The sequence below is a fragment of the Oncorhynchus kisutch genome, linkage group LG14, assembly GCF_002021735.2.
Source record: "Oncorhynchus kisutch isolate 150728-3 linkage group LG14, Okis_V2, whole genome shotgun sequence".
NCBI classification, from domain to species: Eukaryota; Metazoa; Chordata; class Actinopteri; order Salmoniformes; family Salmonidae; genus Oncorhynchus; species Oncorhynchus kisutch.
In genome coordinates this window covers 79,764,460-79,790,531 of record NC_034187.2, presented here as the reverse complement: position 1 = coordinate 79,790,531, position 26,072 = coordinate 79,764,460, and the positions used below count along the sequence as shown (strand labels likewise).

The 26,072-nt window shown below is 47.5% G+C and overlaps 2 protein-coding genes across 2 annotated transcripts in view; both read right to left on the bottom strand.

The window, feature by feature from the left end:
* The window catches only part of LOC109879614 (upstream-binding protein 1), a 25,568-nt gene extending 24,265 nt beyond the window's left edge, over positions 1-1,303 (bottom strand). The window contains exon 1 of the mRNA XM_031789026.1: positions 1,089-1,303. Coding sequence (XP_031644886.1) covers positions 1,089-1,204 — 116 coding nt within the window. The 5' untranslated portion in view covers positions 1,205-1,303. The remainder of the gene's footprint in view (positions 1-1,088) is intronic.
* A 9,067-nt stretch (positions 1,304-10,370) lies between these two features.
* The window catches only part of LOC109879615 (CLIP-associating protein 2-like), a 111,612-nt gene continuing 95,910 nt past the window's right edge, over positions 10,371-26,072 (bottom strand). The window contains exons 31-41 of the mRNA XM_031789025.1: positions 25,684-25,762; positions 22,154-22,297; positions 21,844-21,987; positions 18,363-18,469; positions 18,136-18,253; positions 15,888-16,065; positions 15,574-15,770; positions 15,325-15,453; positions 14,748-14,954; positions 14,140-14,256; positions 10,371-11,688 (exon numbers count right to left, since the gene is read on the bottom strand). Coding sequence (XP_031644885.1) covers positions 11,611-11,688; positions 14,140-14,256; positions 14,748-14,954; positions 15,325-15,453; positions 15,574-15,770; positions 15,888-16,065; positions 18,136-18,253; positions 18,363-18,469; positions 21,844-21,987; positions 22,154-22,297; positions 25,684-25,762 — 1,498 coding nt within the window. The 3' untranslated portion in view covers positions 10,371-11,610. The remainder of the gene's footprint in view (positions 11,689-14,139; positions 14,257-14,747; positions 14,955-15,324; positions 15,454-15,573; positions 15,771-15,887; positions 16,066-18,135; positions 18,254-18,362; positions 18,470-21,843; positions 21,988-22,153; positions 22,298-25,683; positions 25,763-26,072) is intronic.

The following is a 26,072-nucleotide window of genomic DNA, read 5'->3' as shown; positions in this document are numbered from 1 at the left end:
TAAACGGTTTGCAACAGAATCGACGTAATGAATACACCCTTGCTTCCTGACACACGAGGAGCCATCTCCACTGGCTAGCTGAGACATTCTGTTCTTACGGAGCACCACAGCTGCTCTCTAGACACTTACACAGGATCCTGATAAGACAGCAGACAATGCTGGGAATTCTTATCCCACAGAAACACAACATCCCAGACACAAACATCTGTGGGGAAGACACACACACACACACACATTCTTACACTTAGGCTGTTGTGGTGACAGTGAAGTAAGAGCTGTGTCTGTTCCTGACTGTTCCATAGTGGAGGATCTGACTGGTACAGCTACAAACTCCCCCCCCCCCCCCCGAGCATCCCAGCTGATTGCTGCCATAGCAACCCCACAGTTCCACCACACGATGTCATCACTCCGAGACGTGCCACTGAGCCACTCAGAGAGACAGTTATGGCTAGAAGGGATCCACATTAAACAGCAGGTTTGACTTTTCATAGCAGATTAAGAGAATTAGGTTAAGCTGGATGCCTTATAGCAATGTCCCTGAGACAGGGGGGGGGGGGGGGGGGGGGGAGCTTATCCCCACTCCCTCCCTGGGCTGTGCTGACAGGGTTTATGTACCATGTATTCTGCTGATGCATCCTTTATGTGTCTGGTAGGCTATTAAAGCCCTCTGTCCTCCGTGGCAACCTGCTGTGACACCCCCCCCCTCCTCATCCCTACACACTCCAAAACAAACAACAACACACACCGACACAATACCACACAGAGGGGATGTGATACCACATACATGACTGTAATTCAGCTGGATGCAGTGCGTGTGCGTGCGTGTATATGTGTGTGTGTGTGTGTGCGTGTATATGTGTGTGTGTGTATGTGTGTGTATATGTGTGTGTATGTGTATGTGTGTGTGTGTGTGTGTTGCGTGCGCGTGTGTGTGTGCATCCCCGCCAGGGGTTTAGGAGAGGAAGAGTTTGTACCTCCCATCTCCTGTTCCGACACACTGATATATAACTAGTTCTGTATGTATCGTGTATCAAGCGGTCTCTCTAACCTCATACTGTATGTATCGGGTATCAAGCGGTCTCTCTAACCTCATACTGTATACGCCAGCCCCCAGCTCCTGCCCGATGCCCGACAGACTGGCATCAAAGTCGTGTACCAGCCCTGACTCGATGGTGGCATCGTCCATCTTCAGCACCCAGGCCATGGTACCCAGCTCCTTCTCCTCCGCCTCTAGCCGAAGGGCCGCCAGCTTCGTCTCTGGGGAAGGGACTGCAGCCAGCAGGCTAATAAACCACTGCTGGTGGACTGGAGACAATGAAGAGAAAGTTAGCTAGCTATGGTAACTAGCTAGTTGTTGTTGCTAGCTAGTTGTGGTTGGCTAAGAAGCTAGTTAGTTGCTTTTAGCTAACTAGCTATTGTAGCTAACTGAAGGCGAATTGATTGCACGCCACACTAGCCCGATATCTCGCCATAATATGACTGCAAGTGAAAGTAGCAATCTGGATTGATATGAAGCCAACAACCAGACTAGCTAGGTAAAGTTAGCAGGCTAAGCTAACAACAGAATCCACAACCATCACGACGCTTTGAATAACAGCATATGCTAAATAACCTTTCGCTCATAGTTAGCTAGCTAAACCCCTCCACCACTAATAACTAGCTAACTGGGAAACTCCACGCCATTTAGATATAAAGTGATTTCTGTAGCAGGTTAGTAGGGCATTTTCTCTAACCCCTTTTCCTAACCTTAACCTCAGACTCTAGCCAGCAGATCCGACACGCTTGCTTACAGCTGCACTAGGGTCGGACAGGCTTCTTGTGTACATTAAGACATGGCAGAGCAGGAACGTGATATGGCTCCAAAACGTACTTCAATCCAGGGACGAGAAACGCATTGTACTTCGAAATTGTATCATTATCCCAACTGTTAGACTGAAAACAGTGGCAGGTAGTCTGGATAAGTAACCGACTAGTTGAAAAATGTGTCTGTGCCCTTGGCGTCTGCTAAATGCACATGTAAACGTAATATGCAGAAATCACTCAATTTCTTGGTTGTTAATAATTCTACTAGTTCACCGAATTTCAGTTTGTGAGACAAAACAAGCAGTCATTGTAGGGAGAATCATTGTACCATCTTTACCCTCTGTGAAATACACTCAGTGGCCAGTTTACTAGGTAGGCGAAAATGGTTCGCTCCAACACACAGTGAGTCACGTGGCCGTGGCTTGCTATATAAAGCAGGCAGACAGGCATTGAGGCATTCAGTTACTGCTCGATTTAACGTTAGATTGGGCAAAACTAGTGACCGAAGAAACTCCCAAGCATGGTATGATTGTCGATGCAAGGCGCACCGCTTCAAGTACCTCAGAAATGGCCGGCCTCCTGGGCTTTTTAAACACGACAAGAGTCTAGGGGTTTACAGAGAACGGTGCGACAAACAAAAAACGACCAGTCAGTCCTGTGAGTCAAAACAGCTCGTTACTGAGGAGGTCCAAGGAGATTGTCAAGAATCGTGCAAGCTAACAGAAGGGCCACAAACAGGTAAATAATGGCAGAGTACCAGTGCTGTGCAGAACAGCATCTTGGAACGCACACCTCGTCCGTTCTTGTCACGGATGGGCGATTGGCAGCAGACGAACACACCCGGTTTCCACTCCTATCAGATAAAATAACAAGAAGTGACTCCAGTGGGCAACGCCATCATCAACACGAGACAATTGAGAAGTGGAAAAACATTGCCTGGTCTGTCAAATCCCGGTTCCTGTTGAGGCATGCTGATGGCAGGATTTGGCATAAGCAGCGTCCATGGTCCCATCCTGCCTGTTGTCAACGGTACAGGCTGGGGTGGCAGTGGTGTGGGGAATGTTTTCCTGGCCCAAGTTATGTCCCTTGATACCAATTGAGCAACATGTCCATGCACCGAAGAATTCAGCCTTTTCTGGGTACTAGATTTGTATTGAATCTTTATTAGATGGGTGTACCTAATAAACTGTCCACCTGTAGAATTTTTTTTTAATCCATAACCAAAAATATTGTATTTTCAAGCAGTTTGAAGCTGGTCTACAAAACTTAAGTACAAGATGCAAAAAGTAAACTTAATCACGGGAAGCATAGAAAGTGTACATAGAACAGAGCTTCCGCTGCTTTCAATGAGAATTACAAGATCTATTAACCCCCCCCCCCCCCCTTCTCCCCAATTTCGTCATATCCAATTACGATCTTGTCTAATTGCTGCAACTCCCCAAAGGGGCTCGGGAGAGGCGAAAGTTGAGTCATCCATCCTACTAAACATGACCTGCCAAACCCACCCGCTGAAGCCGGAAGCCACCGTCATATTACTGTGACCGAAGTCAGCCTGCCGGTGCCTGGCCCGCCACAAGGAGTCGCTAGACCGTGATGAGCCAAGTAAAGCCCCCCTCCCTCATCCAAAACCTCTACTAACACGGAAGACACTGGGTCAATTGTGCACCGCCCTACGGGACTCCCGGTTGGTTATGTGACAGTCTGGGATCGATCCCGAGTCTGTAGTGACTGTGGCACTCCGAGTCTGTAGTGACTGTGGCACTCCGAGTCTGTAGTGACTGTGGCACTCCGAGTCTGTAGTGACTGTGGCACTCCGAGTCTGTAGTGACTGTGGCACTCCGAGTCTGTAGTGACTGTGGCACTCCGAGTCTGTAGTGACTGTGGCACTCCGAGTCTGTAGTGACTGTGGCACTCCGAGTCTGTAGTGACTGTGGCACTCCGAGTCTGTAGTGACTGTGGCACTCCGAGTCTGTAGTGACTGTGGCACTCCGAGTCTGTAGTGACTGTGGCACTCCGAGTCTGTAGTGACTGTGGCACTCCGAGTCTGTAGTGACTGTGGCACTCCGAGTCTGTAGTGACTGTGGCACTCCGAGTCTGTAGTGACTGTGGCACTCCGAGTCTGTAGTGACTGTGGCACTCAGAGTCTGTAGTGACTGTGGCACTCCGAGTCTGTAGTGACTGTGGCACTCCGAGTCTGTAGTGACTGTGGCACTCCGAGTCTGTAGTGACTGTGGCACTCCGAGTCTGTAGTGACTGTGGCACTCAGAGTCTGTAGTGACTGTGGCACTCCGAGTCTGTAGTGACTGTGGCACTCCGAGTCTGTAGTGACTGTGGCACTCAGAGTCTGTAGTGACTGTGGCACTCCGAGTCTGTAGTGACTGTGGCACTCCGAGTCTGTAGTGACTGTGGCACTCAGAGTCTGTAGTGACTGTGGCACTCCGAGTCTGTAGTGACTGTGGCACCCCGAGTCTGTAGTGACCCTGGCACTCCGAGTCTGTAGTGACCCTGGCACTCCGAGTCTGTAGTGACCCTGGCACTCCGAGTCTGTAGTGACCCTGGCACTCCGAGTCTGTAGTGACCCTGGCACTCCGAGTCTGTAGTGACCGTGGCACTCCGAGTCTGTAGTGACTGTGGCACTCAGTCTGTAGTGACTGTGGCACTCAGTCTGTAGTGACTGTGGCACTCAGTCTGTAGTGACTGTGGCACTCAGTCTGTAGTGACTGTAGCACTCAGTCTGTAGTGACTGTAGCACTCAGTCTGTAGTGACTGCGATGCGCCTATTACTCACATTTATATATGAATTTAATTAGGTCGCCCAAAAAGTTATTGCAGCTTTAAGCAAACTGCTGTATTGAACAACAAAGGAGATGATTGGCTGACTTCCATTCCCGAAATGGTTTCTGCTATCTAACATGAGAACCAAAAGGACAGTTTTCCTGAAAACTAGCAGTTGTTCAATCTTCTCGGTGTATGAGTTGGGATAATGGGACAATTCGTAGTACAACACATGTGTCATTCCCTGGATTGAGGTACGTTTTCCGAGCTAAACTGCGCGGTGTCTTTTAATCTACATGGGAAGGCTGTCTGACCCTAGTGCAGCTGTAAGCAAGCGGGTCGGATCTGCTGGCTACTCCTAACCTGATACGAAAAAGGTCACTAAAAGTATCTCAGTTGCGTGAAAATTGTGTATTTCCCCTAGCTAACTAGCGCGAGTTGGCTCACTTGCTGTCCTCAAAAGTCAATTTTGCTGGTGACATCGTCGCATCCCCGAGCCCAGCCATAGCTAACTAGCAACATTACGTAAATGCAGGATGTTGAGTCCACACACCACATTCACACGCCATGTCCGTCTCAACTAGTGAGCTAGCATTAGCAGTCTAGTAGCATTATAAAACTTCACTTGCATTTGTTTCACGGATGTTAGGAATCGTCCTATGAGAAGCTCGCAGCCAGCGCTTCCTGTGCCCTCCGAAACCTCTCTCCTTTTTTCATCGCGGACTCGTGTGACCAGGGCTACAGTTCCCGGTCGGTTAAATAAGACTCTTTAACGATCAGAACAGTAGCGGTAGACACATATGCAGGCAGCACGAACATGGCTTCTCATCAGACGGGAGCCCTCTCAAAACCTTGCGGACTGTCGCCAGCCGCAGGGGGAGATGTCGCGGGGCCAATCAGAAAGCCGCTCTATTGCCAAACGCACCCAGCTCAGCCAATGGGCTCAGTCAGAGCTTTTGCCAACCCCTTCTACGTTATAACGCCGATGTGACCAGTTCATATCATGTTCACTCACCCCATCACATACAGAGACATATTCACAATACACAAATGCATAATTCAAACGAGACAACAATACTCGGCTGATACAGACTAGCAGGCTCACAGGCTGGTACCCCTCTGCTTCCAGAGAACAGTGTGTTCCTACTGTAGAAAATAGAGGGGGGAAGAGATGTGTGTTGGACCAAAGGCCAACAGCCAGATGTGAAGTCGGATGTATTTAGTGGGAATGATTGTAATGTGATTGTGATCTTCAGTCCTGCAATAGCCAATTACCATTTTATGAGTTGATCACGTTACATACTAACCTGTGAATCGGACACTGCTATTTACTTTGGCCACCAACATGCCTCACACATTTAATAATTGGACTGAATCAAAATAGACAAGAGAATTCCCTGAAGTTTGAGAGGAAATGTGAACGGGTTCAAGAGACAACACCCACTAGTGCCTGATCCACATTACTGGGTTGACCAGAACCCTTCTCAGCTGGCACTGGTGTTTCTTTCACATTGTCCTTTCCAGCACAGTTCCACTATGGTGGCTCCATAACCACAGATCAGTCCAGCCCTATGTGTCTGGACCAAATAGGACCACACTGTGGTGCTGCAGCTGGTCTGGTGTGTCCCAGCAGAGGGCTGGGTGCTGCAGCTGGTCTGATATGTCCCGGCAGAGGGCAGGTGCTGCAGCTGGTCTGGTGTGTCCCAGCAGAGGGCTGGTGCTGCAGCTGGTCTGGTGTGTCCCGGCAGAGGGCAGGTGCTGCAGCTGGTCTGGTGTGTCCCAGCAGAGGGCTGGTGCTGCAGCTGGTCTGGTGTGTCCCAGCAGAGGGCTGGTGCTGCAGCTGGTCTGGTGTGTCCCAGCAGAGGGCTGGGTGCTACAGCTGGTCTAGTGTGTCCCAGCAGAGGGCTGGGTGCTGCAGCTGGTCTGGTGTGTCCCAGCAGAGGTCTGGTGTGTCCCAGCATTGGGCTGGTTGCTGCAGCTGGTCTGGTGTGTCCCAGCAGAGGGCTGGTTGCTGCAGCTGGTCTGGTGTGTCCCAGCAGAGGGCTGGTTGCTGCAGCTGGTCTGGTGTGTCCCAGCAGAGGGCTGGTTGCTGCAGCTGGTCTGGTGTGTCCCAGCAGAGGGCTGGTGCTGCAGCTGGTCTGGTGTTTATTATTATTACTACAGCCACAATTATTACTACAGCTACAATTATTACTACTGCTACAATTATTACTACAATAATTACTACTGCTACAATTAATACTACTGCTACAATTAATACAACTAATACAATTACTACAGCTACAATTATTACTGCAGCCACAATTATTACTACAATTAAAACTACTGCTACAATTAAAACTACTGCAACAATTAATACTACAATTACTGCTGCTGCTACCATTACTACTGTACCACAATTACTGCTACTACTACCACCTTCTGCTACTATAGCCTATTCTGTAGTTCCTCCTAAACACACATTCAGAGCCTAATACGAGGCTATAGTTCATCTTCAGGTAGAACCAGGTAGTGCCTGTAGGAAGTCTACACCCCCTTGAACTTTTTTCACATTTTGCTTCCTTAAAAATCAAAAAAGGGATTATAGTTAGATGTTTTTCCCTCCTCTACATTTTCAAAGTAAAATAAAGTTAAAGAACATTTAACAAATTAAGAAAAAAAAACAGAAATATCATAATTAGATAAGTCTCCACCCACCTGAGTAAATACTTGGTGAAGGCAGCCATTACAGCTGTGAATGATTTGGAATAAGATTCTACTAACGTTGCTCAACTCTTAGGGCAACGCATATCCATTGTTTTTGTCAAAATTGCTCAAGCGCATTTAAATTGGGTTGAGAATCATCGATGGAAAGCAATATTCAAACCCTCTGATAAAAAAAAGAAAGAAAAAAAACGCTGATTTAAGTCAGGACTGAGACTTGACCACTCAGGGACACAACAGCTCTTTGAAAGTTATTCTAGTGTGTATTTAGCAGAAAAAAAGTGTAGTTGTCCCACAGAAAAATAAAACCCTGTCTCAGGATTAGGTTGTCAGAAGACTGAGGTGAGTTTTCCTCCTTTCATAAGCATACCCATAACATGATGCTGCTACCACAATACAAAGGGATCAACATTGCATTCCCTCCATATTACTGGCCTGCATGATCAATTCAAAATAAATAAACCTGTGTTCAATTTTGGCCTAAATTAAAAACTACAGGGTTGCCGGGGCGGCAGGGTAGCCTAGTGGTTAGAGTGTTGGACTAGTAACTGGAAGGTTGCAAGTTCAAACCCCCGAGCTGTCGTTCTGCCCCTGAACAGGCAGTTAACCCACTGTTCCTAGGCCATCATTGAAAATAAGAATTTGTTCTTAACAGACTTGCCTAGTTAAATAAAAGGTAAAATTAAAAATCCAATACAACAGAGTGAAACCCTCTCTATTTTTAAGCATTGTGTTGGCAGCATCATGTCATGGGTATGCTTGTCATCGGCAGGGACTGGGGAGTTTGTTAGGATCAAAATAAATATGAAAGGAGCAAAGCCCAGGCAAAAAATGAGAGGAAAACTCAACTCAGTCTAATGAAAACCTAACCCTAGAATAGTTTTATTTCTTTAGAGTGAGAATTAAGCATATTTTAATAACAGACACCAGAATGGCTTTCCAAGAGGTGTTGAGTGTTCATGTGTGGTCTAGTCTCACTCCTGACTTTAATCTGCAAAAAAATAAATAAAAAGGAGACAAGGTTTGGATATTGCTGTCCATCAATGATTCCTAAACAAACCTAATGAACTTGAGCAATTCTGACAAAAGCAATGGATATACACTATATACAAAAGGTATATGGACACCCCTTCAAATTAGTGGCTTCGGCTAGTTCAGCCACATCCGTTGCTGACACGGTGTATAAAATTCGAGCACACAGCCATGCAATCTCCAGTTCGTCAAGCTTATTCCCTGCTAAAGCTGCCTCGTCAACTGTAAGTGCTGTTATTGTGAAGTGGAACAGTCTAGGAGCAACAACGGCATAGCCGTGGAGTAGTGGGCCCCACAAACTCACAGAACGGGACCGCAGAGTGCTGAAGCGCGTAAAAATAGTCTGCCCTTGGTTGCAACACTCACTACCGAGTTCCAAACTGCCTCTGGAAGCAACGTCAGGCACAATAACTGTTAGTCTGGAGCTTCATGGAATGAGTTTCCACGGCCGAGCAGCCGCACACAAGCCTAAGCTCATGGCGCAATGCCAAGCGTTGGCTGGAATGTTGTAAAGCTTGCCGCCATTGGACTCTGGAGCAGCGGAAATGCGTTCTCTGGTTTGATGAATCACGTTTCCCCATCTGGCAGTCCTACGGACGAACCTGGGTTTGGCAGATGCCAGAAGAATGCTACATGGCCGAATGCATAGTGCCAACTGTAAAGTTTGGTGGAGGAGGAATAATAGTCTGGGGCTAGTCCCCTTAGTCCCAGTGAAGGGAAATCTTAACACTACAACATACAATGACATTCTAGATGATTCTGTGCTTCAGAGAAGCTTTAACTTCCTGACTGATGTCTTGAGATGTTGCTTCAATATATCCACATCATTTTCCTACCTCATGATGCCATCTATTTTGTGAAGTGCACCAGTCACTCCTGCAGCAAAGCACCCCCACAACATGATGCTGCCACCCCCATGCTTCACGGTTGGGAAGGTGTTCTTAGGCTTGCAAGCCTCCCCCTTTTTCCTCCAAACATAACAACATTATGGCCAAACAATTCTATTTTTGTTTCATCAGACCAGAGGACATTTCTCCAAAAAGTACGATCTTTGTCCCCATGTGCAATTGCAAACCGTAGTCTGGCTTTTTGATGACGGTTTAGGAGCAGTGGCTTCTTCCTTGCTGAGTGGCCTTTCAGGTTATGTCGATATAGGACTCGTTTTACTGTGAATATAGATACTTTTGTACCTGTTTCCTCCAGCATCTTCACAAGGTCCTTTGCTGTTGTTCTGGGATTGATTTGCAGTTTTCGCACCAAAGTATGTTCATCTCTTGGAGACAGAACGCGTCTCCTTCCCGAGCGGTATGACGGCTGCGTGGTCCCATGGTGTTTATACTTGCGTACTATTGTTTGTACAGATGAACGTGGTACCTTCAGGCGTTTGGAAATTGCTCCCAAGGACGAACCAGACTTGTGGAGGTCTACATTTTTTTTCTCTGAGGTCTTGGCTGATTTCTTTTGATGTCAAGCAAAGAGGCACTGAGTTTGAAGGTTGGCCTTGAAATACATCCACAGGTACACCTCCAATTGACTCAAATGACATCAATTAGCCTATCAGAAGCTTCTAAAGCCATGACATCATTTTCTGGAATTTTCAAGCTGTTTAAAGGCACAGTCAACTTAGTGTATGTAAACTTCTGACCCACTGAAATTGTGATACAGTGAATTATAAATGAAATAATCTGTCTGTAAACAATTGTTGGAAAAATTACTTGTGTCATGCACAAAGTAGATGTCCTAACCGACTTGCCAAAACTATAGTTTGTTAACAAGAAATTTGTGGAGTGGTTGAAAAACGAGTTTTAATGACTCCAACCTAAATGTACGTAAACTTCCAACTTCAACTGTATATATTCTGCAGCTTCCATGTTCAGACACACAGTCACACACTGAGTATCTTCAGTGCTGTGCTCAATAAATACCAGTTGATTCCGGTCAGTGCACAAAGGACGCAACTTTGGTTAATTGTAGACCCTGTGTGTGTGTGTCAGAACAGGTGCCCCCTCCCACTGACTGAGACAGAAACCCGTGTTTATTATGGTCTGTACAAGTTCTTTTTCTTTTTTCTTCATTTTATTGTAAGCACAGCTTTGTAAATGCACAGAGGAAAACAACTCGGTAACAGCCAGACTGTTACAAGAAGAGGAAGAAGAGAGGACAGTTTCTCAGATCACTAAATAATACAGTTGTCCAAAACGTCTCCCAGGAGAGAAACCAAAGTAGAGAGACTATGGCAACAGAAAACAACACTGATCAGGACGCAGAGCACCTCCTTCAAGGACGTCGTTATTGGATATTATTCCATGTTATCATGTGTAGAGGCATATCCATTAGGTGATAATAATAAGCCATGTCTCCCCCCCCCCCCTCTTTGTCTGAAATGTGCTCATCCAAGACATGGCAGGAAAGCAGTGGAAGGTACCATGGACTTCTCTGAAAGGGGCGGACATGGTTAACTAATTTCATCCTCTCCCTTCCACTGTTACAGTAAATAGGCTCTGGATAAAGAGTTAAAATCACTGTCATGTATAGCTAAGCACATTCCGCCTCCCATACCTTACACTCATTACCTATGTAGTTGTTATGAACAGTTATGACCTAACTGCTCACAGAGGAGGACCCTACTTCCCTATATAGATTGACCAGAGGCGTATGTAGTGGCCAAAAGTAGTGCACTACATAGGGGTTAGTGTGCCTTCAGAGTTTCAGGGGTTAAAACACACTCGACCACCATGACAGATGGACTGACCTCAGAAATATACACCCCCTCCACTCTCTGTCACAGACATAAACACACTCGACCACCATGACAGATGGACTGACCTCAGAAATATAAACCCCCTCCACTCTCTGTCATAGACATAAACACACCAGTCTGCAGAATGCAGATACCTAGCCTCTTCCCTTCCTCTCTAGCCATCCATCCTGGCTGGGGGTGTGTGGCTAGTGCATCATCAGAGGGTGTGGTTAGGTGTGAGGAGATCAGGGGTGGATCTTCCATGTTTGTGAAGGGAACTACAACAATCCTCTCTTCTGCACCGTATCCCAGAGTGCATTGTAGTAGGCAACAAAGAGGCAATGGGAGTTTGTGTCCAGGACAGTGTGTGTGTGTGTGTGTGTGTGTGTGTGTGTCAGTCTGTGCCTTCATATTAGCATGTTCATGTAAGCATGTCAGTAAGCGTGTGAGTGTGTGTTTATCCATCCATGTAAGAGTGTGTCCATGTGTGTTAAGTCTCCGGAGGGAGAGTGCAGTTCCATGGTTGTCCTGTGTGGGGCGCTGTCCATCTGTCTGTTCTATAGGCTGTCTGGTGGGGGCTCACCACCACTGGAGCCAGACTGGGCACGCTTGATGTACAGATTCAACAACTTCAACTGGAGAGCGAGAGAGAGAGAGAGAGAGAGCGAGAGAGAGAGAGAGAGAGAGAGAGAGAGCGAGAGAGAGAGAGAGAGAGAGAGGGGGGGGGGGGTTACAGGGTTGTAGAAGTGAAACAGTTCTTCATGAATCCTCCTGATCCAGTCATCTACACTAAACATGAATATAAACACAACATGTAAAGTGTTGGTCCCATGTTTCATAAACTTGAAATTTACAAAGAGCCAATGTTCCATACACACGAAAAGCTTATTTCCGTCAAATTGTGCACACTCCAGCCACTTTAATAATGGGAATTGATGGGAAATGATGTAAATATATCACTAGCCACTTTAAACAATGCTACCTTATATAATGTTACTTACCCTACATTATTCATCTCATATGCATACGTAGATACTGTACTCTATATCATCGACTGCATCCTTATGTAATACATGTATCACTAGCCACTTTAACTATGCCACTTTGTTTACATACTCATCTCATATGTTATACTGTACTCGATATCATCTACTGTATCTTGCCTATGCTGCTCTGTACCATCACTCATTCATATATCCTTATGTACATATTCCTTATCCCCTTACACTGTGTATAAGACAGTAGTTTTTTGGAATTGTTAGTAAGATTACTTGTTCGTTATTACTGCATTGTCGGAACTAGAAGCACAAGCATTTCGCTACACTCGCATTAACATCTGCTAACCATGTGTATGTGACAAATAAAATTGGATTTGATTTGATTTGACAAATGTGTCTGTCAGTGAGCTTATCTCCTTTGACAAGACTATTTATCCACATGACAGGTATGGCATTTCAAGAAGCTGATTAAACAGCATGATCATTACACAGGTGCACCTTGTGCTATGGGACAATAAAAAGGCCACTAATGTGCAGTTTTGTCACACAACGCCACAGATATCAAGTTGAGGGAGTGTCCAATTGCAATACGGACTGCATGAATGTCTACCTGAGAATTTAAATATAAATTTTAAACCATAAGCCACGTCCAACCGGCCTCACAACTGCAGACCACGTCCAACCACGTCAGAACAGGACCTCCACATCTGGTTTCTTCACCTGAGGGATCGTCTGAGACGAGCCACCGGGACAGCGAATGAAAATAGGTTTGCACAACTAAATTATTTCTGCACAAACTGTCAGAAACCGTCTCAGGGAAGCTCATCTGCATACTCATCGTCCTCACTAGGGTCTTGATCTGACTGCAGTTCGGTCGTTGTAACCAAATTCAGAGGGCAAATGCTCACCCTAGATGGCCACGCTAGATGGCCACCCTAGATGGCACGCTGAAGAAGTGTGCTCTTCACGGATGAATCCCGGGTTTCCGCTGTACTGGGCAGCTGGAAGACGTATAGCGTCGTGTGGGCGAGTGGTTTGCTGATGTAAACGTTGTGAACAGAGTGCCACAGGTTGGAGGCGGCTAATGGTAGAGAAATTAACATTACATTCTCTGGAAACAGCTCTGGTGGACATTCCTGCAGTCAACATGCCAATTGCACGCTCCCTCAACATGATATTTGTGGCATTGTGTTGTGTGATAAAACTGCACGTTTTAGAGTGGCCTTTTATTGTCCCCAGCACAAGGTGCACCTGTGTAATGATCATGCTGTTTAATGAGCTTCTTGATATGCCTGTGGGCGTGTGGTTTGCTGATGTCAACGTTGTGAACAGAGTGCCCCATGGTGGCAGTGGGGTTATTGTATGGGCAGGCATAAGTTAGACAACGAACACAATTGCATTTTATCGATGGCTATTTAAATGCACAGAGATACTGCGACGAGAACCTGAGGCCCATTGTCGTGCCATTCATCTGCCGCCATCACCTCATGTTTCAGCATGATGGTGCATGGCCCCATGTCGCAAGGATCTGTACACAATCCCTGGAAGCTGAAAATGTCCCAATTCTTCCATGGCCTGCATACTCACCAGACATGTCACCCATTGAGCATGTTTGGGATGCTCTGGATCGACGTGTATGACAGCGTGTCCCAGTTCTCACCAATATCAAGCAAATTCGCACACCCATTGAAGAGGAGTGGGACAACATTCCACATCAGACCACAATCAACAGCCTGATCAACTCTATGTGAAGAAGATGTGTCACGCTGCATGAGGAAAATGGTGGTCACACTAGATACTGACACGCCCCTATCTCCCCCTCTTTAAAAAAGGTATCTGTGACCAACAGACGCACATCTGTATTCCCAGTCAGGTAAAATCCATAGATTAGGGCCTAATTTACATATTTAAATTGACTGATTTCCTTCATATGAACTGTAGCTGCTGAAATGGTTGCACGTTGCGTTTATTTTGGTTCAGTGTAAAATGTGTAGCTATAGATTCATTTGAGAATCAAGCATGCTAGTGTGGATGTATTGGAAGACAGGTAATAGGTGTGGTTAGTAGAAAGTGGGCGTGGTCCCTCACCTTGCTGCCAGACAGTTGGTTGAGGTGAGGTTTTAGCTCCTCCCCTATGACTGCATAGAGGGCCACCAGACAGAATACACAGGCCTTCCTCACACTGCTCTCCGCGTTGTCATAACCCTGCATAACATGACAGATGGGTTATAGCCCTCCGTAACATGACATAATGGATCATAACTCTGAATAACATGAGGATGTGTGTAATCTTTGTGTGTATGTGTGAGACCTGTACGAGTGTGTGTGTGTGAGACCTGTACGAGTGTGTGTGTGTGAGACCTGTACGAGTGTGTGTGTGTGAGACCTGTACGAGTGTGTGTGTGTGAGACCTGTACGAGTGTGTGTGTGTGAGACCTGTACGAGTGTGTGTGTGTGAGACCTGTACGAGTGTGTGTGTGTGAGACCTGTACGAGTGTTTGTGTGAGACCTGTACGAGTGTTTGTGTGAGACCTGTACGAGTGTGTGTGACCTGTATGAGTGTGTGTGTGTGTGTGTGTGAGACCTGTACGAGTGTGTGTGTGTGTGTGTGTGTGTGTGTGTGTGTGTGTGTGTGTGTGTGTGTGTGTGTGTGTGTGTGTGTGTGTGTGTGAGACCTGCACGAGTGTGTGTGCTACCTGTATGAGTCCGGGGACTATCTCCGGCAGCATTGTGACTAGTCCGTGGTGGGGGACCCTCTCTATTACTCTGGTCTGCATCTTGATGGCAGCCAGGTTGATGGGGTAGTCAGCCGACTGGATGATGGGAGACAACACCTTGACACACTGGTCTGGACTGATGGACGACGCCAGCATTGCTGCAGTCTCCTCTGCCGCTCGCGCCACCTACTCACACAGGAACAGGGTTATAGCACCAGTTATAATGCCTCCTACTCACACAGGAACAGGGTTATAGCACCAGTTATAATGCCTCCTACTCACACAGGAACAGGGTTATAGCACCAGTTATAATGCCTCCTACTCACACAGGAACAGGGTTATAGCACCAGTTATAATGCCTCCTACTCACACAGGAACAGGGTTATAGCACCAGTTATAATGCCTCCTACTCACACAGGAACAGGGTTATAGCACCAGCTGTGTGTATATATATTTTAAGGAGTGTGTGTGTATATATATATTTTAAGGAGTGTGTGTGTGTATATTTTAAGGAGTGTGTGTGTGTGTATGTCTGTGTTTTACAGTGTGTGTATACCTCTTTGTGTGGGTCCCTGTGTGCCTCCAGGGCCTTCATGATGGTGAGTTCAGCGTAGTTCTTGAACCTCCACGGCTGACGGCTCAGAATCTCCCTCAGAACACGCAGAGCTAACGCCCTGATCACATGCTGCAAGGGAGGAGCGGAGAGAGAGAGGACAACAAGACAGCTGAGGAAGTTGGCAGATTGTGTGTGTGCGCGTGTAAGTACATTAATGATCATGTGTACACAACGGGGGTGTGTGTGTACCTCTCTGTCCCCCAGCGTCTCCAGTAGTAACAGGAGGATGGTTTTGAAGTGTTCGTCCCAGCAGACCTGCAGAGTGTTTTCTCGAATCAGCTTCAAGAGATCACAAAGCGCCACCTTTCTCTCTTCCACACGCTCATTGTGATTGGACAGCTCCTTCAGCAGCTCAGTCACCAGCTCTGATTGGTCAATGCTGCTGTCTGTCAGGGACAACAGCCAATGGGGGTTGAGAAACTGATTGACAATTTATCAATCATATATGACACTAAGGCATTTTGTGTGTGTGTGTGTGTGTGTGTGTGTGTGTGTGTGTGTACCATCAGTTTGCTGGTCTGATTCGTCCAATGAAGTATCTTTGACGTTGTGTTTAAAGGGGGAGTCTGTAAAGGGGTCTCGGGACCCCCGGGGAGAAGAGGAGAGCAGAGGGGTGTTCAGAAGAGAAGTCTTGTTGTCCAGAGCAGTGCGGACTCCATCCACCTGGTCAGCACCACCACCCTGAGAGGGAGAGAGACAGAGGGAAACAGAAAGAGAAAGAGAAAGAGAAAGAGAGAGAGAGAGAGAGAGAGAGAGAGAGAGAGAGAGAGAGAGAGAGAGAGAGAGAGAGAGAGAGAGAGAGAGAGAGAGAGAGAGAGAGAGAGAGAGTTAGGGGTTAGGGTGTTGTATGAATCTTGAAGATAATTTTAGACAGAAATGGGTCATGTGACAGGTAGGTGACAAGTCAGGTGAGCTCTGATTGACAGGTTGATGATGGGTGGGCGGGTCAGGTTTCAAACCGACCTATAGAGATGTCCGCTTGGACAAAGCCCCTCTTTGGAACATACCATGTCCTTGTGCAGGACAGGGGGGTTGGCTGGGCTGATGTTGCTTATTGTACACAGTCCTTACAGCTCACACTGTACATATTCACATCACAACCTATTGTTGACCAGTAAAAACACTACATGTGCCAATTTTCCCTGATATTAGCTTATCCCCCAGCAGACAAAAAAAACTATTTCCCTCTAGATCCACATTATAAGAATGGTAGTTGCAGTTGGAAGTCGGAAGTTTACATACACTTAGGTTGGAGTCATTAAATTTAGTTTTTCATCCACTCCAACAATATTCTTGTTAAGAAACTCTAGTTTTGGCAAGTCGGTTACGACATCTACTTTGTGCATGACAAGTCATTTATCCAACCATTGTTTACAGACAGATTATTTCACTGTATCACAATTCCAGTGGGGGTAAGAAAGTGATGTGGATATATTGAAGCAACATCTCAAGACATCAGTCAGGAAGTTATAGCTTGGTCGCAAATGGGTTTTCCAAATGGTCAATGACCCCAAGCATACTTCCAAAGTTGTGGCAAAATGGCTTAAGGACAACTAAGTCAAGGTATTGGAGTGGCCATCACAAAACCCTGACCTCAATCCTATAGAACATTTGTGGGCAGAACTGAAAAAGGGTGTGTGAGCAAGTAGGCCTACAAACCTGACTCAGTTACACCAGCTCTGTCAGGAGGAATGGGACAAAATTCACCCAATTCATTGTGGGAAGCTTGTGGAAGGCTACCCTAAACGTTTGACCCAAGTTAAACAATTTAAATGCAGTGCTACCAAATACTAATTGAGTGTATGTGAACTTCTGACCCACTGGGAATGTGATGAAATAAATAAATGCTGAAATAAATCACTCTCTCTACTATTACTCTGACATTTCTCATTCTTAAAATAGTGGTGATCCTAACTGACCTAAGACATGGAATTGTTGCTAGGATTTAATGTCAGGAATTGTGAAAAACGGAGTTTAAATATATTTGGCTAAGAGGTATGTAGTAAACTTCCAACTTCTCAGTCTCTCTCTCTCATCTCTCTCGTGTAGGGAGGGTTCACATTCAGTCTCTCTCTCATCTCTCGTGTAGAGAGGGTTCACATTCACAGTCTCTCTCTCATCTCTCTCGTGTAGGGAGGGTTCACATTCAGTCTCTCTCTCTCGTGTAGAGAGGGTTCACATTCAGTCTCTCTCTCTCTCTCTCTCTCGTGTAGAGAGGGCTCACATTCACAGTCTCTCTCTCTCGTGTAGGGAGGGTTCACATTCACAGTCTCTCTCTCATCTCTCTCGTGTAGAGAGGGTTCACATTCAGTCTCTCTCTCTCTCGCTCTCTCTCTCTCTCTCGTGTAGGGAGGGTTCACATTCACAGTCTCTCTCTCTCTCATCTCTCGTGTAGGGAGGGTTCACATTCACAGTCTCTCTCTCTCTCGTGTAGAGAGGGTTCACATTCACAGTCTCTCTCTCTCTCTCGTGTAGAGAGGGTTCACATTCACAGTCTCTCTCTCTCTCTCTCTCTCGTGTAGAGAGGGTTCACATTCAGTCTCTCGCTCTCTCGCTCTCTCTCTCGTGTAGAGGGTTCACATTCACAGTCTCTCTCTCTCGTGTAGGGAGGGTTCACATTCACAGTCTCTCTCTCTCGTGTAGGGAGGGTTCACATTCACAGTCTCTCTCTCTCGTGTAGGGAGGGTTCACATTCACAGTCTCTCTCTCTCGTGTAGGGAGGGTTCACATTCACAGTCTCTCTCTCCTCACCGTTTCGTTCATGTCTTCCTGACTGCGGACGGAGAAGTTCTGGATGGCCTCTGTAACTCCTCTCAGACTACTATAGATGTCGTCCGAGTTCATGTTCTCTGTGTCGTAGTCAAACGCACTGCACACAACAACACATCAGTCATATTACCATCACAATAGGTCAACATTATGTAAGTGTGTGGAAGGTGTTACCTTGGTGTGTTCCGGGAGGTTTGTGTGTGCATTACCCGAGTGTGGATGTGTTCTGTGATGTGTTGGTAGGAGAGGTGAGGGGGCTGGACCAGCTGGCAGGAGAGCGGGGGGTGTGGCGTGTCATAGGGCTTCCCATTGGGGCCTGGGGTGAAGAGGGCATCAAATGGTCAGAACATGCTAGTGTCTTTTAGTGTTCCGCCAGCCTGGTCAGTTCTTACACAGTGTCTAGAAGTACATCAAATCAAACTTTATTTGTCACATGCACCGAAAACAACAGGTGTCAGCTTACCGTGAAATGCATACAATACAAGCCCTTAACCAACAATGTAGTTCAAGAAATAGAGTTAAGAAAATATTTACTGAATAAACAAAAAAGTAAACAAAAATGTAAACAAAAAAGTAAAAAGATACATCAAAAAGTAACAAGAAAATGACATAATAATGAGGCTGTATACAAGGGGTACAGTCAATGTGTGGTGGTGCAGGTTAGTCGAGGTAATATGTACATGTAGGTGGGGGTAAAGTGACTATGCACAGATAATAAACAGTGAGTAGCAGCAGTGTAAAAACAAGGGGGGGGGGGGGGTCAATGAAAATAGTCCAGTGGCCATTTGATTAATTGTTCAGGAGTGTTATGTCTTGGGGGGGTAGAAGCTGTTAAGGAGCCTTTTGGACCTAGACTTGGCCCTACGGTACCGCTTGCCGTGAGGTAGCAGAGAGAACAGTCTATGACTTGGATGGCTGGAGTCTGACAATTTTTAGGGCCTTCCTCTGACACCGCCTGGTATAGAGGTCCTGGATGTCAGGAAGCTTGGCCCCAGTGATGTACTGGGCCGTCAGCACTACCCTCTGTAGCGCCTTACGATCAGATGCCGAGCAGTTGCCATACCAGATGATGCAACAGGTCAGAATGCTCTCGATGGTGCAGCTGTAGAACTTTTTGAGGATCTGGGGCCCCAGTGTTGAGGGTCAGCGTGGCAGACATGTTGTTACCTACCCTTACCACCTGGGGGCGGCCCGTCAGGAAGTCCATGATCCAGTTGCAGAGGGAGGTGTTGAGTCCCAAGGGCACTTAGCTTAGTGATGAACTTTGTGGGCACTATGGTGTTGAACGCTGAGCTGTAGTCAATTAACAGCATTCTCACGTAGGTTTTCCTTTTGTCCAGGTGGGAAAGGGAAGTTTGGAGTGCGATTGCATCATCTATGGATCTGATGGGGCGGTATACAAATTGGAGTATGTCTAGGGTGTTGACGTGAGCCATGACCAGCCTTTCAAAGCACTTCATAGCTACCGACGTGAGTGCTACGGGGCGGTAATCATTTAGGCAGGTTACCTTCGCTTTCTTGGGCACAGGGTCTATGGTGGTCTGTTGAAAATGTCAGTGAAGGCACCTGTCAGTTGGTCAGAGCATGCTCTGAGTACACATCCTCGTAATCCGTCTGGCATAGCGGCTTTGTGAATGTTGACCTGTTTAAAAAGTCTTGCTCACATTGGTTACGGAGAGTGTAATCACACAGTCGTTCGGAACAGCTGGTGCTCTCATGCATACTTCAGCGTTGCTTGCCTTGTAGCGAGCATAAAAGGCATTTAGCTCATCTGATAGGCTCCCGTTACTGGGCAGCTTGCGGCTGGGTTTCCCTTTGTAGTCCGTAATAGTTTTCAAGCCCTGCCACATCCGACGAGCGTCATAGCCGGTGTAGTACGATTCAATCTTAGTCCTGTATTGACGCATTGCCTGTTTGATGGTTCGTCTGAGGGCATAGCAGGATTTCTTATAAGCGTCTGAATTGGTGACCTGCTCCTTGAAAGCGGCAGCCTTTAACTCGATGTGGATGTTGCCTGTAATCCATGGCTTCTGGTTGGGATATATACATATGGTCACTGTGGGGACGACGACGTCGATGCACTTATTGATGAAGCCGATAACTGAGGTGGTGTATTCCTCAATGCCATTGGATGAATCCTGGAACATATTCCAGTCTGTGCTAGCGAAACAGTCCTGTAGTGTAGCATCCGCATCATCTGACCACTTCCGTATTGAGCGAGTCACTGCTACTTCCTGCTTTAGTTATTGCTTGTCAGCAGGAATCAGGAGGATAGAATTATGGTCAGATTTAACACACTGGTAGAAATGAGGTAACCCGTATTTAAGTTTGCCCGCATTAAAGTTCCCGGCCAGTAGGGGCGCCACTTCTGGATGAGCATTTTCATGTTTGCTTATGACCTGATACATCTGGTTGAGTGCGGTCTTAGTGTCAGCATCGGTTTGTGGTGTTGAATAGACAGCTAGGAATAATATGAGAACTCACTTGGTAGATAGTGTGGTCTATAGCTTATCATGAGGTACTCTACCTCAGGCGAGCAATACCTAAAGACTTCTTCAATATTAGACATCGCGCACCAGCTGTTATTGACAAATAGACACGCACTCCCGCCCCTCGTCTTACCAGACGTAGCTGCTCTGTCCTGCTGATAGACGGAAAACCCTGCTAGCTCTATATTATCCATGTCGTCGTTCAGTCACGTCTCGGTGAAAAATAAGATATCACCGTTATTTAATATCCTGTTGGTAGGATAGTCAATCGTAGATGGTTTACCTACTCGTTGGTGAATTCTCACAAGGCACCCCACTCTCCTCCCCCTGTTCCTCTGTCTGTTCTTCACACGGATGACGGGGATTTGGGCCTGGTCTCAACAAAGTAGTAAATATTTTGCGTCGGACTCATTAAAGAAAAATTCTTCATCCCGTTCGAGCTGAGTAATCACTATTCTGATATCCTGAAGCTCTTTTCGGTCAAAGAGACGGTAGCAGCAACATCATGTACAATGTACAAACAACGGGAAAAAAACACAAAATAACACAATTGGTTAGGAGCCCGTAAAACGTCAGGCATCCCCTCCGGCGCCGTTATTGATCCTTCTAGGGCCTTTTAGTTTCCGCCAGCCTGATCAGTTCTTACACACGTCAAGAACCAACTCCTACACACTTGGAGGGATACAGATAAGGCCAGGTGTAGTTACCTGTTGGGAGCGATACAGCTAAGGCCAAGTGTAGTTACCTGTTGGGAGGGATACAGCTAAGGCCAGGTGTAGTTACCTGTTGGGAGGGATACAGCTAAGGCCAGGTGTAGTTACCTGTTGGGAGGGATACAGCTAAGGCCAGGTGTAGTTACCTTTTGGGAGGGATACAGCTAAGGCCAGGTGTAGTTACCTGTTGGGAGGGATACAGCTAAGGCCAGGTGTAGTTACCTGTTGGGAGGGATACAGCTAAGGCCAGGTGTAGTTACCTGTTGGGAGGGATACAGCTAAGGCCAGGTGTAGTTACCTGTTGGGAGGGATACAGCTAAGGCCAGGTGTAGTTACCTGTTGGGAGGGATACAGATAAGGCCAGGTGTATTTACCTGTTGGGAGGGATACAGCTAAGGCCAGGTGTAGTTACCTGTTGGGAGGGATACAGCTAAGGCCAGGTGTAGTTACCTGTTGGGAGGGATACAGATAAGGCCAGGTGTATTTACCTGTGCAGTGTTACCGGTGTTCCTCAGGTGGTTCTGTAGCAGTTTGGTGGCTCCGTCCTGGAAGGTCTTGGGCAGGGCTGCCAGCAGCATGGTGAACTCTGGAGTGTTCAACTGGAACAAGGAGATGAGTACCGACTGGGCCGCCTGGAACACAGCGGGGGAGCGAGAGGAAGAAAAAACACACTTTCCCTTTTTGTAACATGTGCAACATAACACGCACCAACCACGCACACATGCACCAGGAACCAATCGGGTTGCTACAACCAATAATCAACCATTTGTAGCTCCCAGAAATGTGTGTGTACAGTACCTTCCTGACGTCGGAGCTCTTGGGCTCTGTGGTCCAGGTGATGATGCGAGACACAGCCAGGCGCGTCTCACTGGAGTTCACAAAGTCCTGAGGATCCATCTGCAGGGTCAAGGACTCAATGTACTTCAGAACAGCCACCTTCACCTGGACACACACACACACACACACACACACACACACGCACAGTATAAAACATTTAGACAACTTACTCATACAGTCAAGTGTGACATTGTCTGTCTGTGTGGATCATAGATCATCCTAGGAGTTCCTCAACTCTGAACTGAAACTACTTCTAGTTAGAGCTAGTCAGTGATACAAAGTCAACAGTAGTAGATTCAGCCAGACATCTGCAACAATGGAGGTTGCAGTAGGATGCTAATCTCCTTCACAGCTGTAGTCACGCAGCCATCATGGGGGGAAGGAACCAATATAGAGAAATTAAAACTTGAGAATAGCAGTTGTCTTTTTCATTCCTTTTCATTCCTTTCTTTCCATTTCATGAATTCTCTCCATCTGTCCCTCTCTCTCTATTCCAAACACCTCATCGACCGCCTGCTCCTCAGTGTGCGCGTCATAAAATTGCTCCCCCCTGAGCACACTGACCTGGGAAGATTGGCTCCAGGCTGAGACCTGCTCGTTCAGAGAGCAGCAAGCGTGGTGCCTTGGGGCTCTCGTGGCAGAGGGGAGAAATTTAACGTCGCGCCGCCCACAACACGTTCCCCTCCTCTCCACAGGCTTAGAGAGAGAGAGGAGAGCACCGCGTCAGAGAGAGGGAGGGGGGAGAGAGATAGAGGGGGGAGGGAGATAGAGGGCAGACAGACAACAGTCCGGCAGACGGCTGTTGATGGTCCATCTTACCGTCCAAACGCTTTTTATGTAGCCGGCAATACACCCATATCCCTTGTGGACCAGTTCGTACCCAGAACATTCTCCATTCAGGCAGCAACGGTGTCAATTTCCTCCTCAACTAGATGTAATGGAGAGAAGACTGAGAAAAACTGTGAAAATATACTTTCTTTACAGAACAATGTTCCACCACCATGCTAGAGTGGCTAATGCCTAGGAATGCTAGTCCCGGATGTTGCAGCAATCTGCAATCTTACCCCTGGCTGAATGCAGGGCCTAACATCAGGAAGTAACACTAGCCACTCTAGCATGGTGGTGGAACGTAAAGAAAGTGGGCATATTTTCTCAGTCTTCTCTCCATTACATCGAGTTGAGGAGGAAATTGACACCGTTGCTGCCTGAATGGAGAATGTTCTGGGTACGAACTGGTCCACAAGGGATATGGGTGTATTGCCGGCTGCATACAAAGCGTTTGGACGGTAAGATTGCGATGTTGACCTGGTCAATCTGCCGGCCTGTGGGTTAGAAGGAGAGGTGGAGAGGATAGAGGGAGGAGAAGATAGAGGGAGGGAAGGGGAGGTGGAGAGGATAGAGGGAGGAGAAGATAGAGGGAGGGAAGGGGGGGGTAGAGTGAGGGAGAGGATAGAGGGAGGAAGGGAAGGGGGGGATAGAGTGAGGGAGAGGATAGAGGGAGGAAGGGAAGGGGGGATAGAGTGAGGGAGAGGATAGAGGGAGGAAGGGAAGGGGGGGATAGAGTGAGGGATGTGAGAGGATAGATGGAGGAAGGGGGGATCGAGTGAGGGGGGAATAGCGTGAGGGAGGGGAGAGTGATGGAGGAAGGGAAGGAGGGTAGAGTAAGGGGGAAAGAGTGAGGGAGGGGAGAGGATAGATAGAGGAAGGGAAGGGGGGATAGAGTGAGGGAGAGGATAGAGGGAGGAAGGGAAGGGGGGATAGAGTGAGGGAGAGGATAGAGGGAGGAAAGGAAGGGGGGATAGAGTGAGGGGGGGAAGGGGGGATAGAGTGAGGGAGGGGAAGGGGGGATAGAGTAAGAGCAAAGACAGTGGTTGGCGAATTTAATTGGAGGCGTGTCAGTCGTATCCAATCAGAGTCCAGGGACAGGGTGGGAAGAACCAGCGTTTAACAACCGTGAGGTCAGAACAGTGTTACTGTGGTCACTGAGACAGTATGAGGTCAGAACAGTGTTACCGTGGTCACTGAGACAGTATGAGTTCAGAACAGTGTTACCGTGGTCACTGAGACAGTATGAGGTCAGAACAGTGTTACCGTGGTCACTGAGACAGTATGAGGTCAGAACAGTGTTACCGTGGTCACTGAGACAGTATGAGGTCAGAACAGTGTTACCGTGGTCACTGAGACAGTATGAGGTCGGAACAGTGTTACCGTGGTCACTGAGACAGTATGAGGTCAGAACAGTATGAGTCTTGCGACCGAAAGGCTGTCCCCGCCTTTCAACCCTCCCTATATCTCTCTCTCCCTCCATCTTCTCTCACCGTTTCATCTCACTCTTCATATGTAAAGGACACCCCCCCCCACACACACATAAAACAACCCCCCCCCCCCCACACACACACATAAAACAACCCACCCCCCCACACGCACATAAAACAACCCTCCCTCCCCACACACACATAAAACAACCCCCCCCACACGCACATAAAACAACCCCCCCCCCCCACACACACATAAAACAACCCCCGCCCCCCACACACACATAAAACAACCCCCCCCCACACACACATAAAACAACCCCCCCCCACACACACATAAAACAACCCCCGCCTCCCACACACACATAAAACAACCCCCCCCACACGCACATAAAACAACCCCCCCCCCACACGCACATAAAACAACCCCCGCCCCCCACACGCACATAAAACAACCCCCACCCCCCACACGCACATAAAACAACCCCCACCCCCCACACACACATAAAACAACCCCCGCCCCCCACACACACATAAAACAACCCCCCCCCACACACACATAAAACAACCCCCCCCCCACACACACATAAAACAACCCCCGCCCCCCACACACACATAAAACAACCCCGCCCCCCACACACACATAAAACAACCCCCCCCCCACACACACATAAAACAACCCCCCCCCCACACGCACATAAAACAACCCCCCCCCCACACGCACATAAAACAACCCCCCCCCCACACGCACATAAAACAACCCCCCCCCCACACGCACATAAAACAACCCCCCCCACACGCATATAAAACAACCCCCCCCCCCCCCACACGCACATAAAACAACCCTCCCCCCCACACGCACATAAAACAACCCTCCCCCCACACGCACATAAAACAACCCCCCCCCCACACACAACCCCCCCCCCCACACACACATAAAACAACCCCCCGCCCCACACACATAAAACAACCCCCCCCCACATAAAACAACCCCCCCCCCACACATAAAACAACCCCCCCCCACACACACATAAAACAACCCCCCCCACACACACATAAAACAACCCCCCCCACACACACATAAAACAACCCCCCCCACACACACAAAACAACCCCACCCCCCCCACATAAACCCCCACCACCCTCTCTTACACACAAAACAACCCCCCCCCTCTTTCCTACACACACACACACATAAAACAACCCCCCCCCCCACACACACACACAGCTGTGTACCTTGAGGTTTGGTGTCTGAGTCTGGTCCACAGTGAACCTCATGAGGATAGTGAACTGGAGGTCGTTGGGAAAAGACTCTCTGTAGGGGAGACACACCACACACCGTATAGATACACACACACACACACACACACACACCGTATAGATACACACACCGTATAGATACACACACACACACACACACACCGTATAGATACACACACACACACCGTATAGATACACACACACACCGTATAGATACACACACACACACAACACACCGTATAGATACACACACACACACCGTATAGATACACACACACACACCGTATAGATACACACACACACCGTATAGATACACACACACACCGTATAGATACACACACACCGTATAGATACAACACACACAC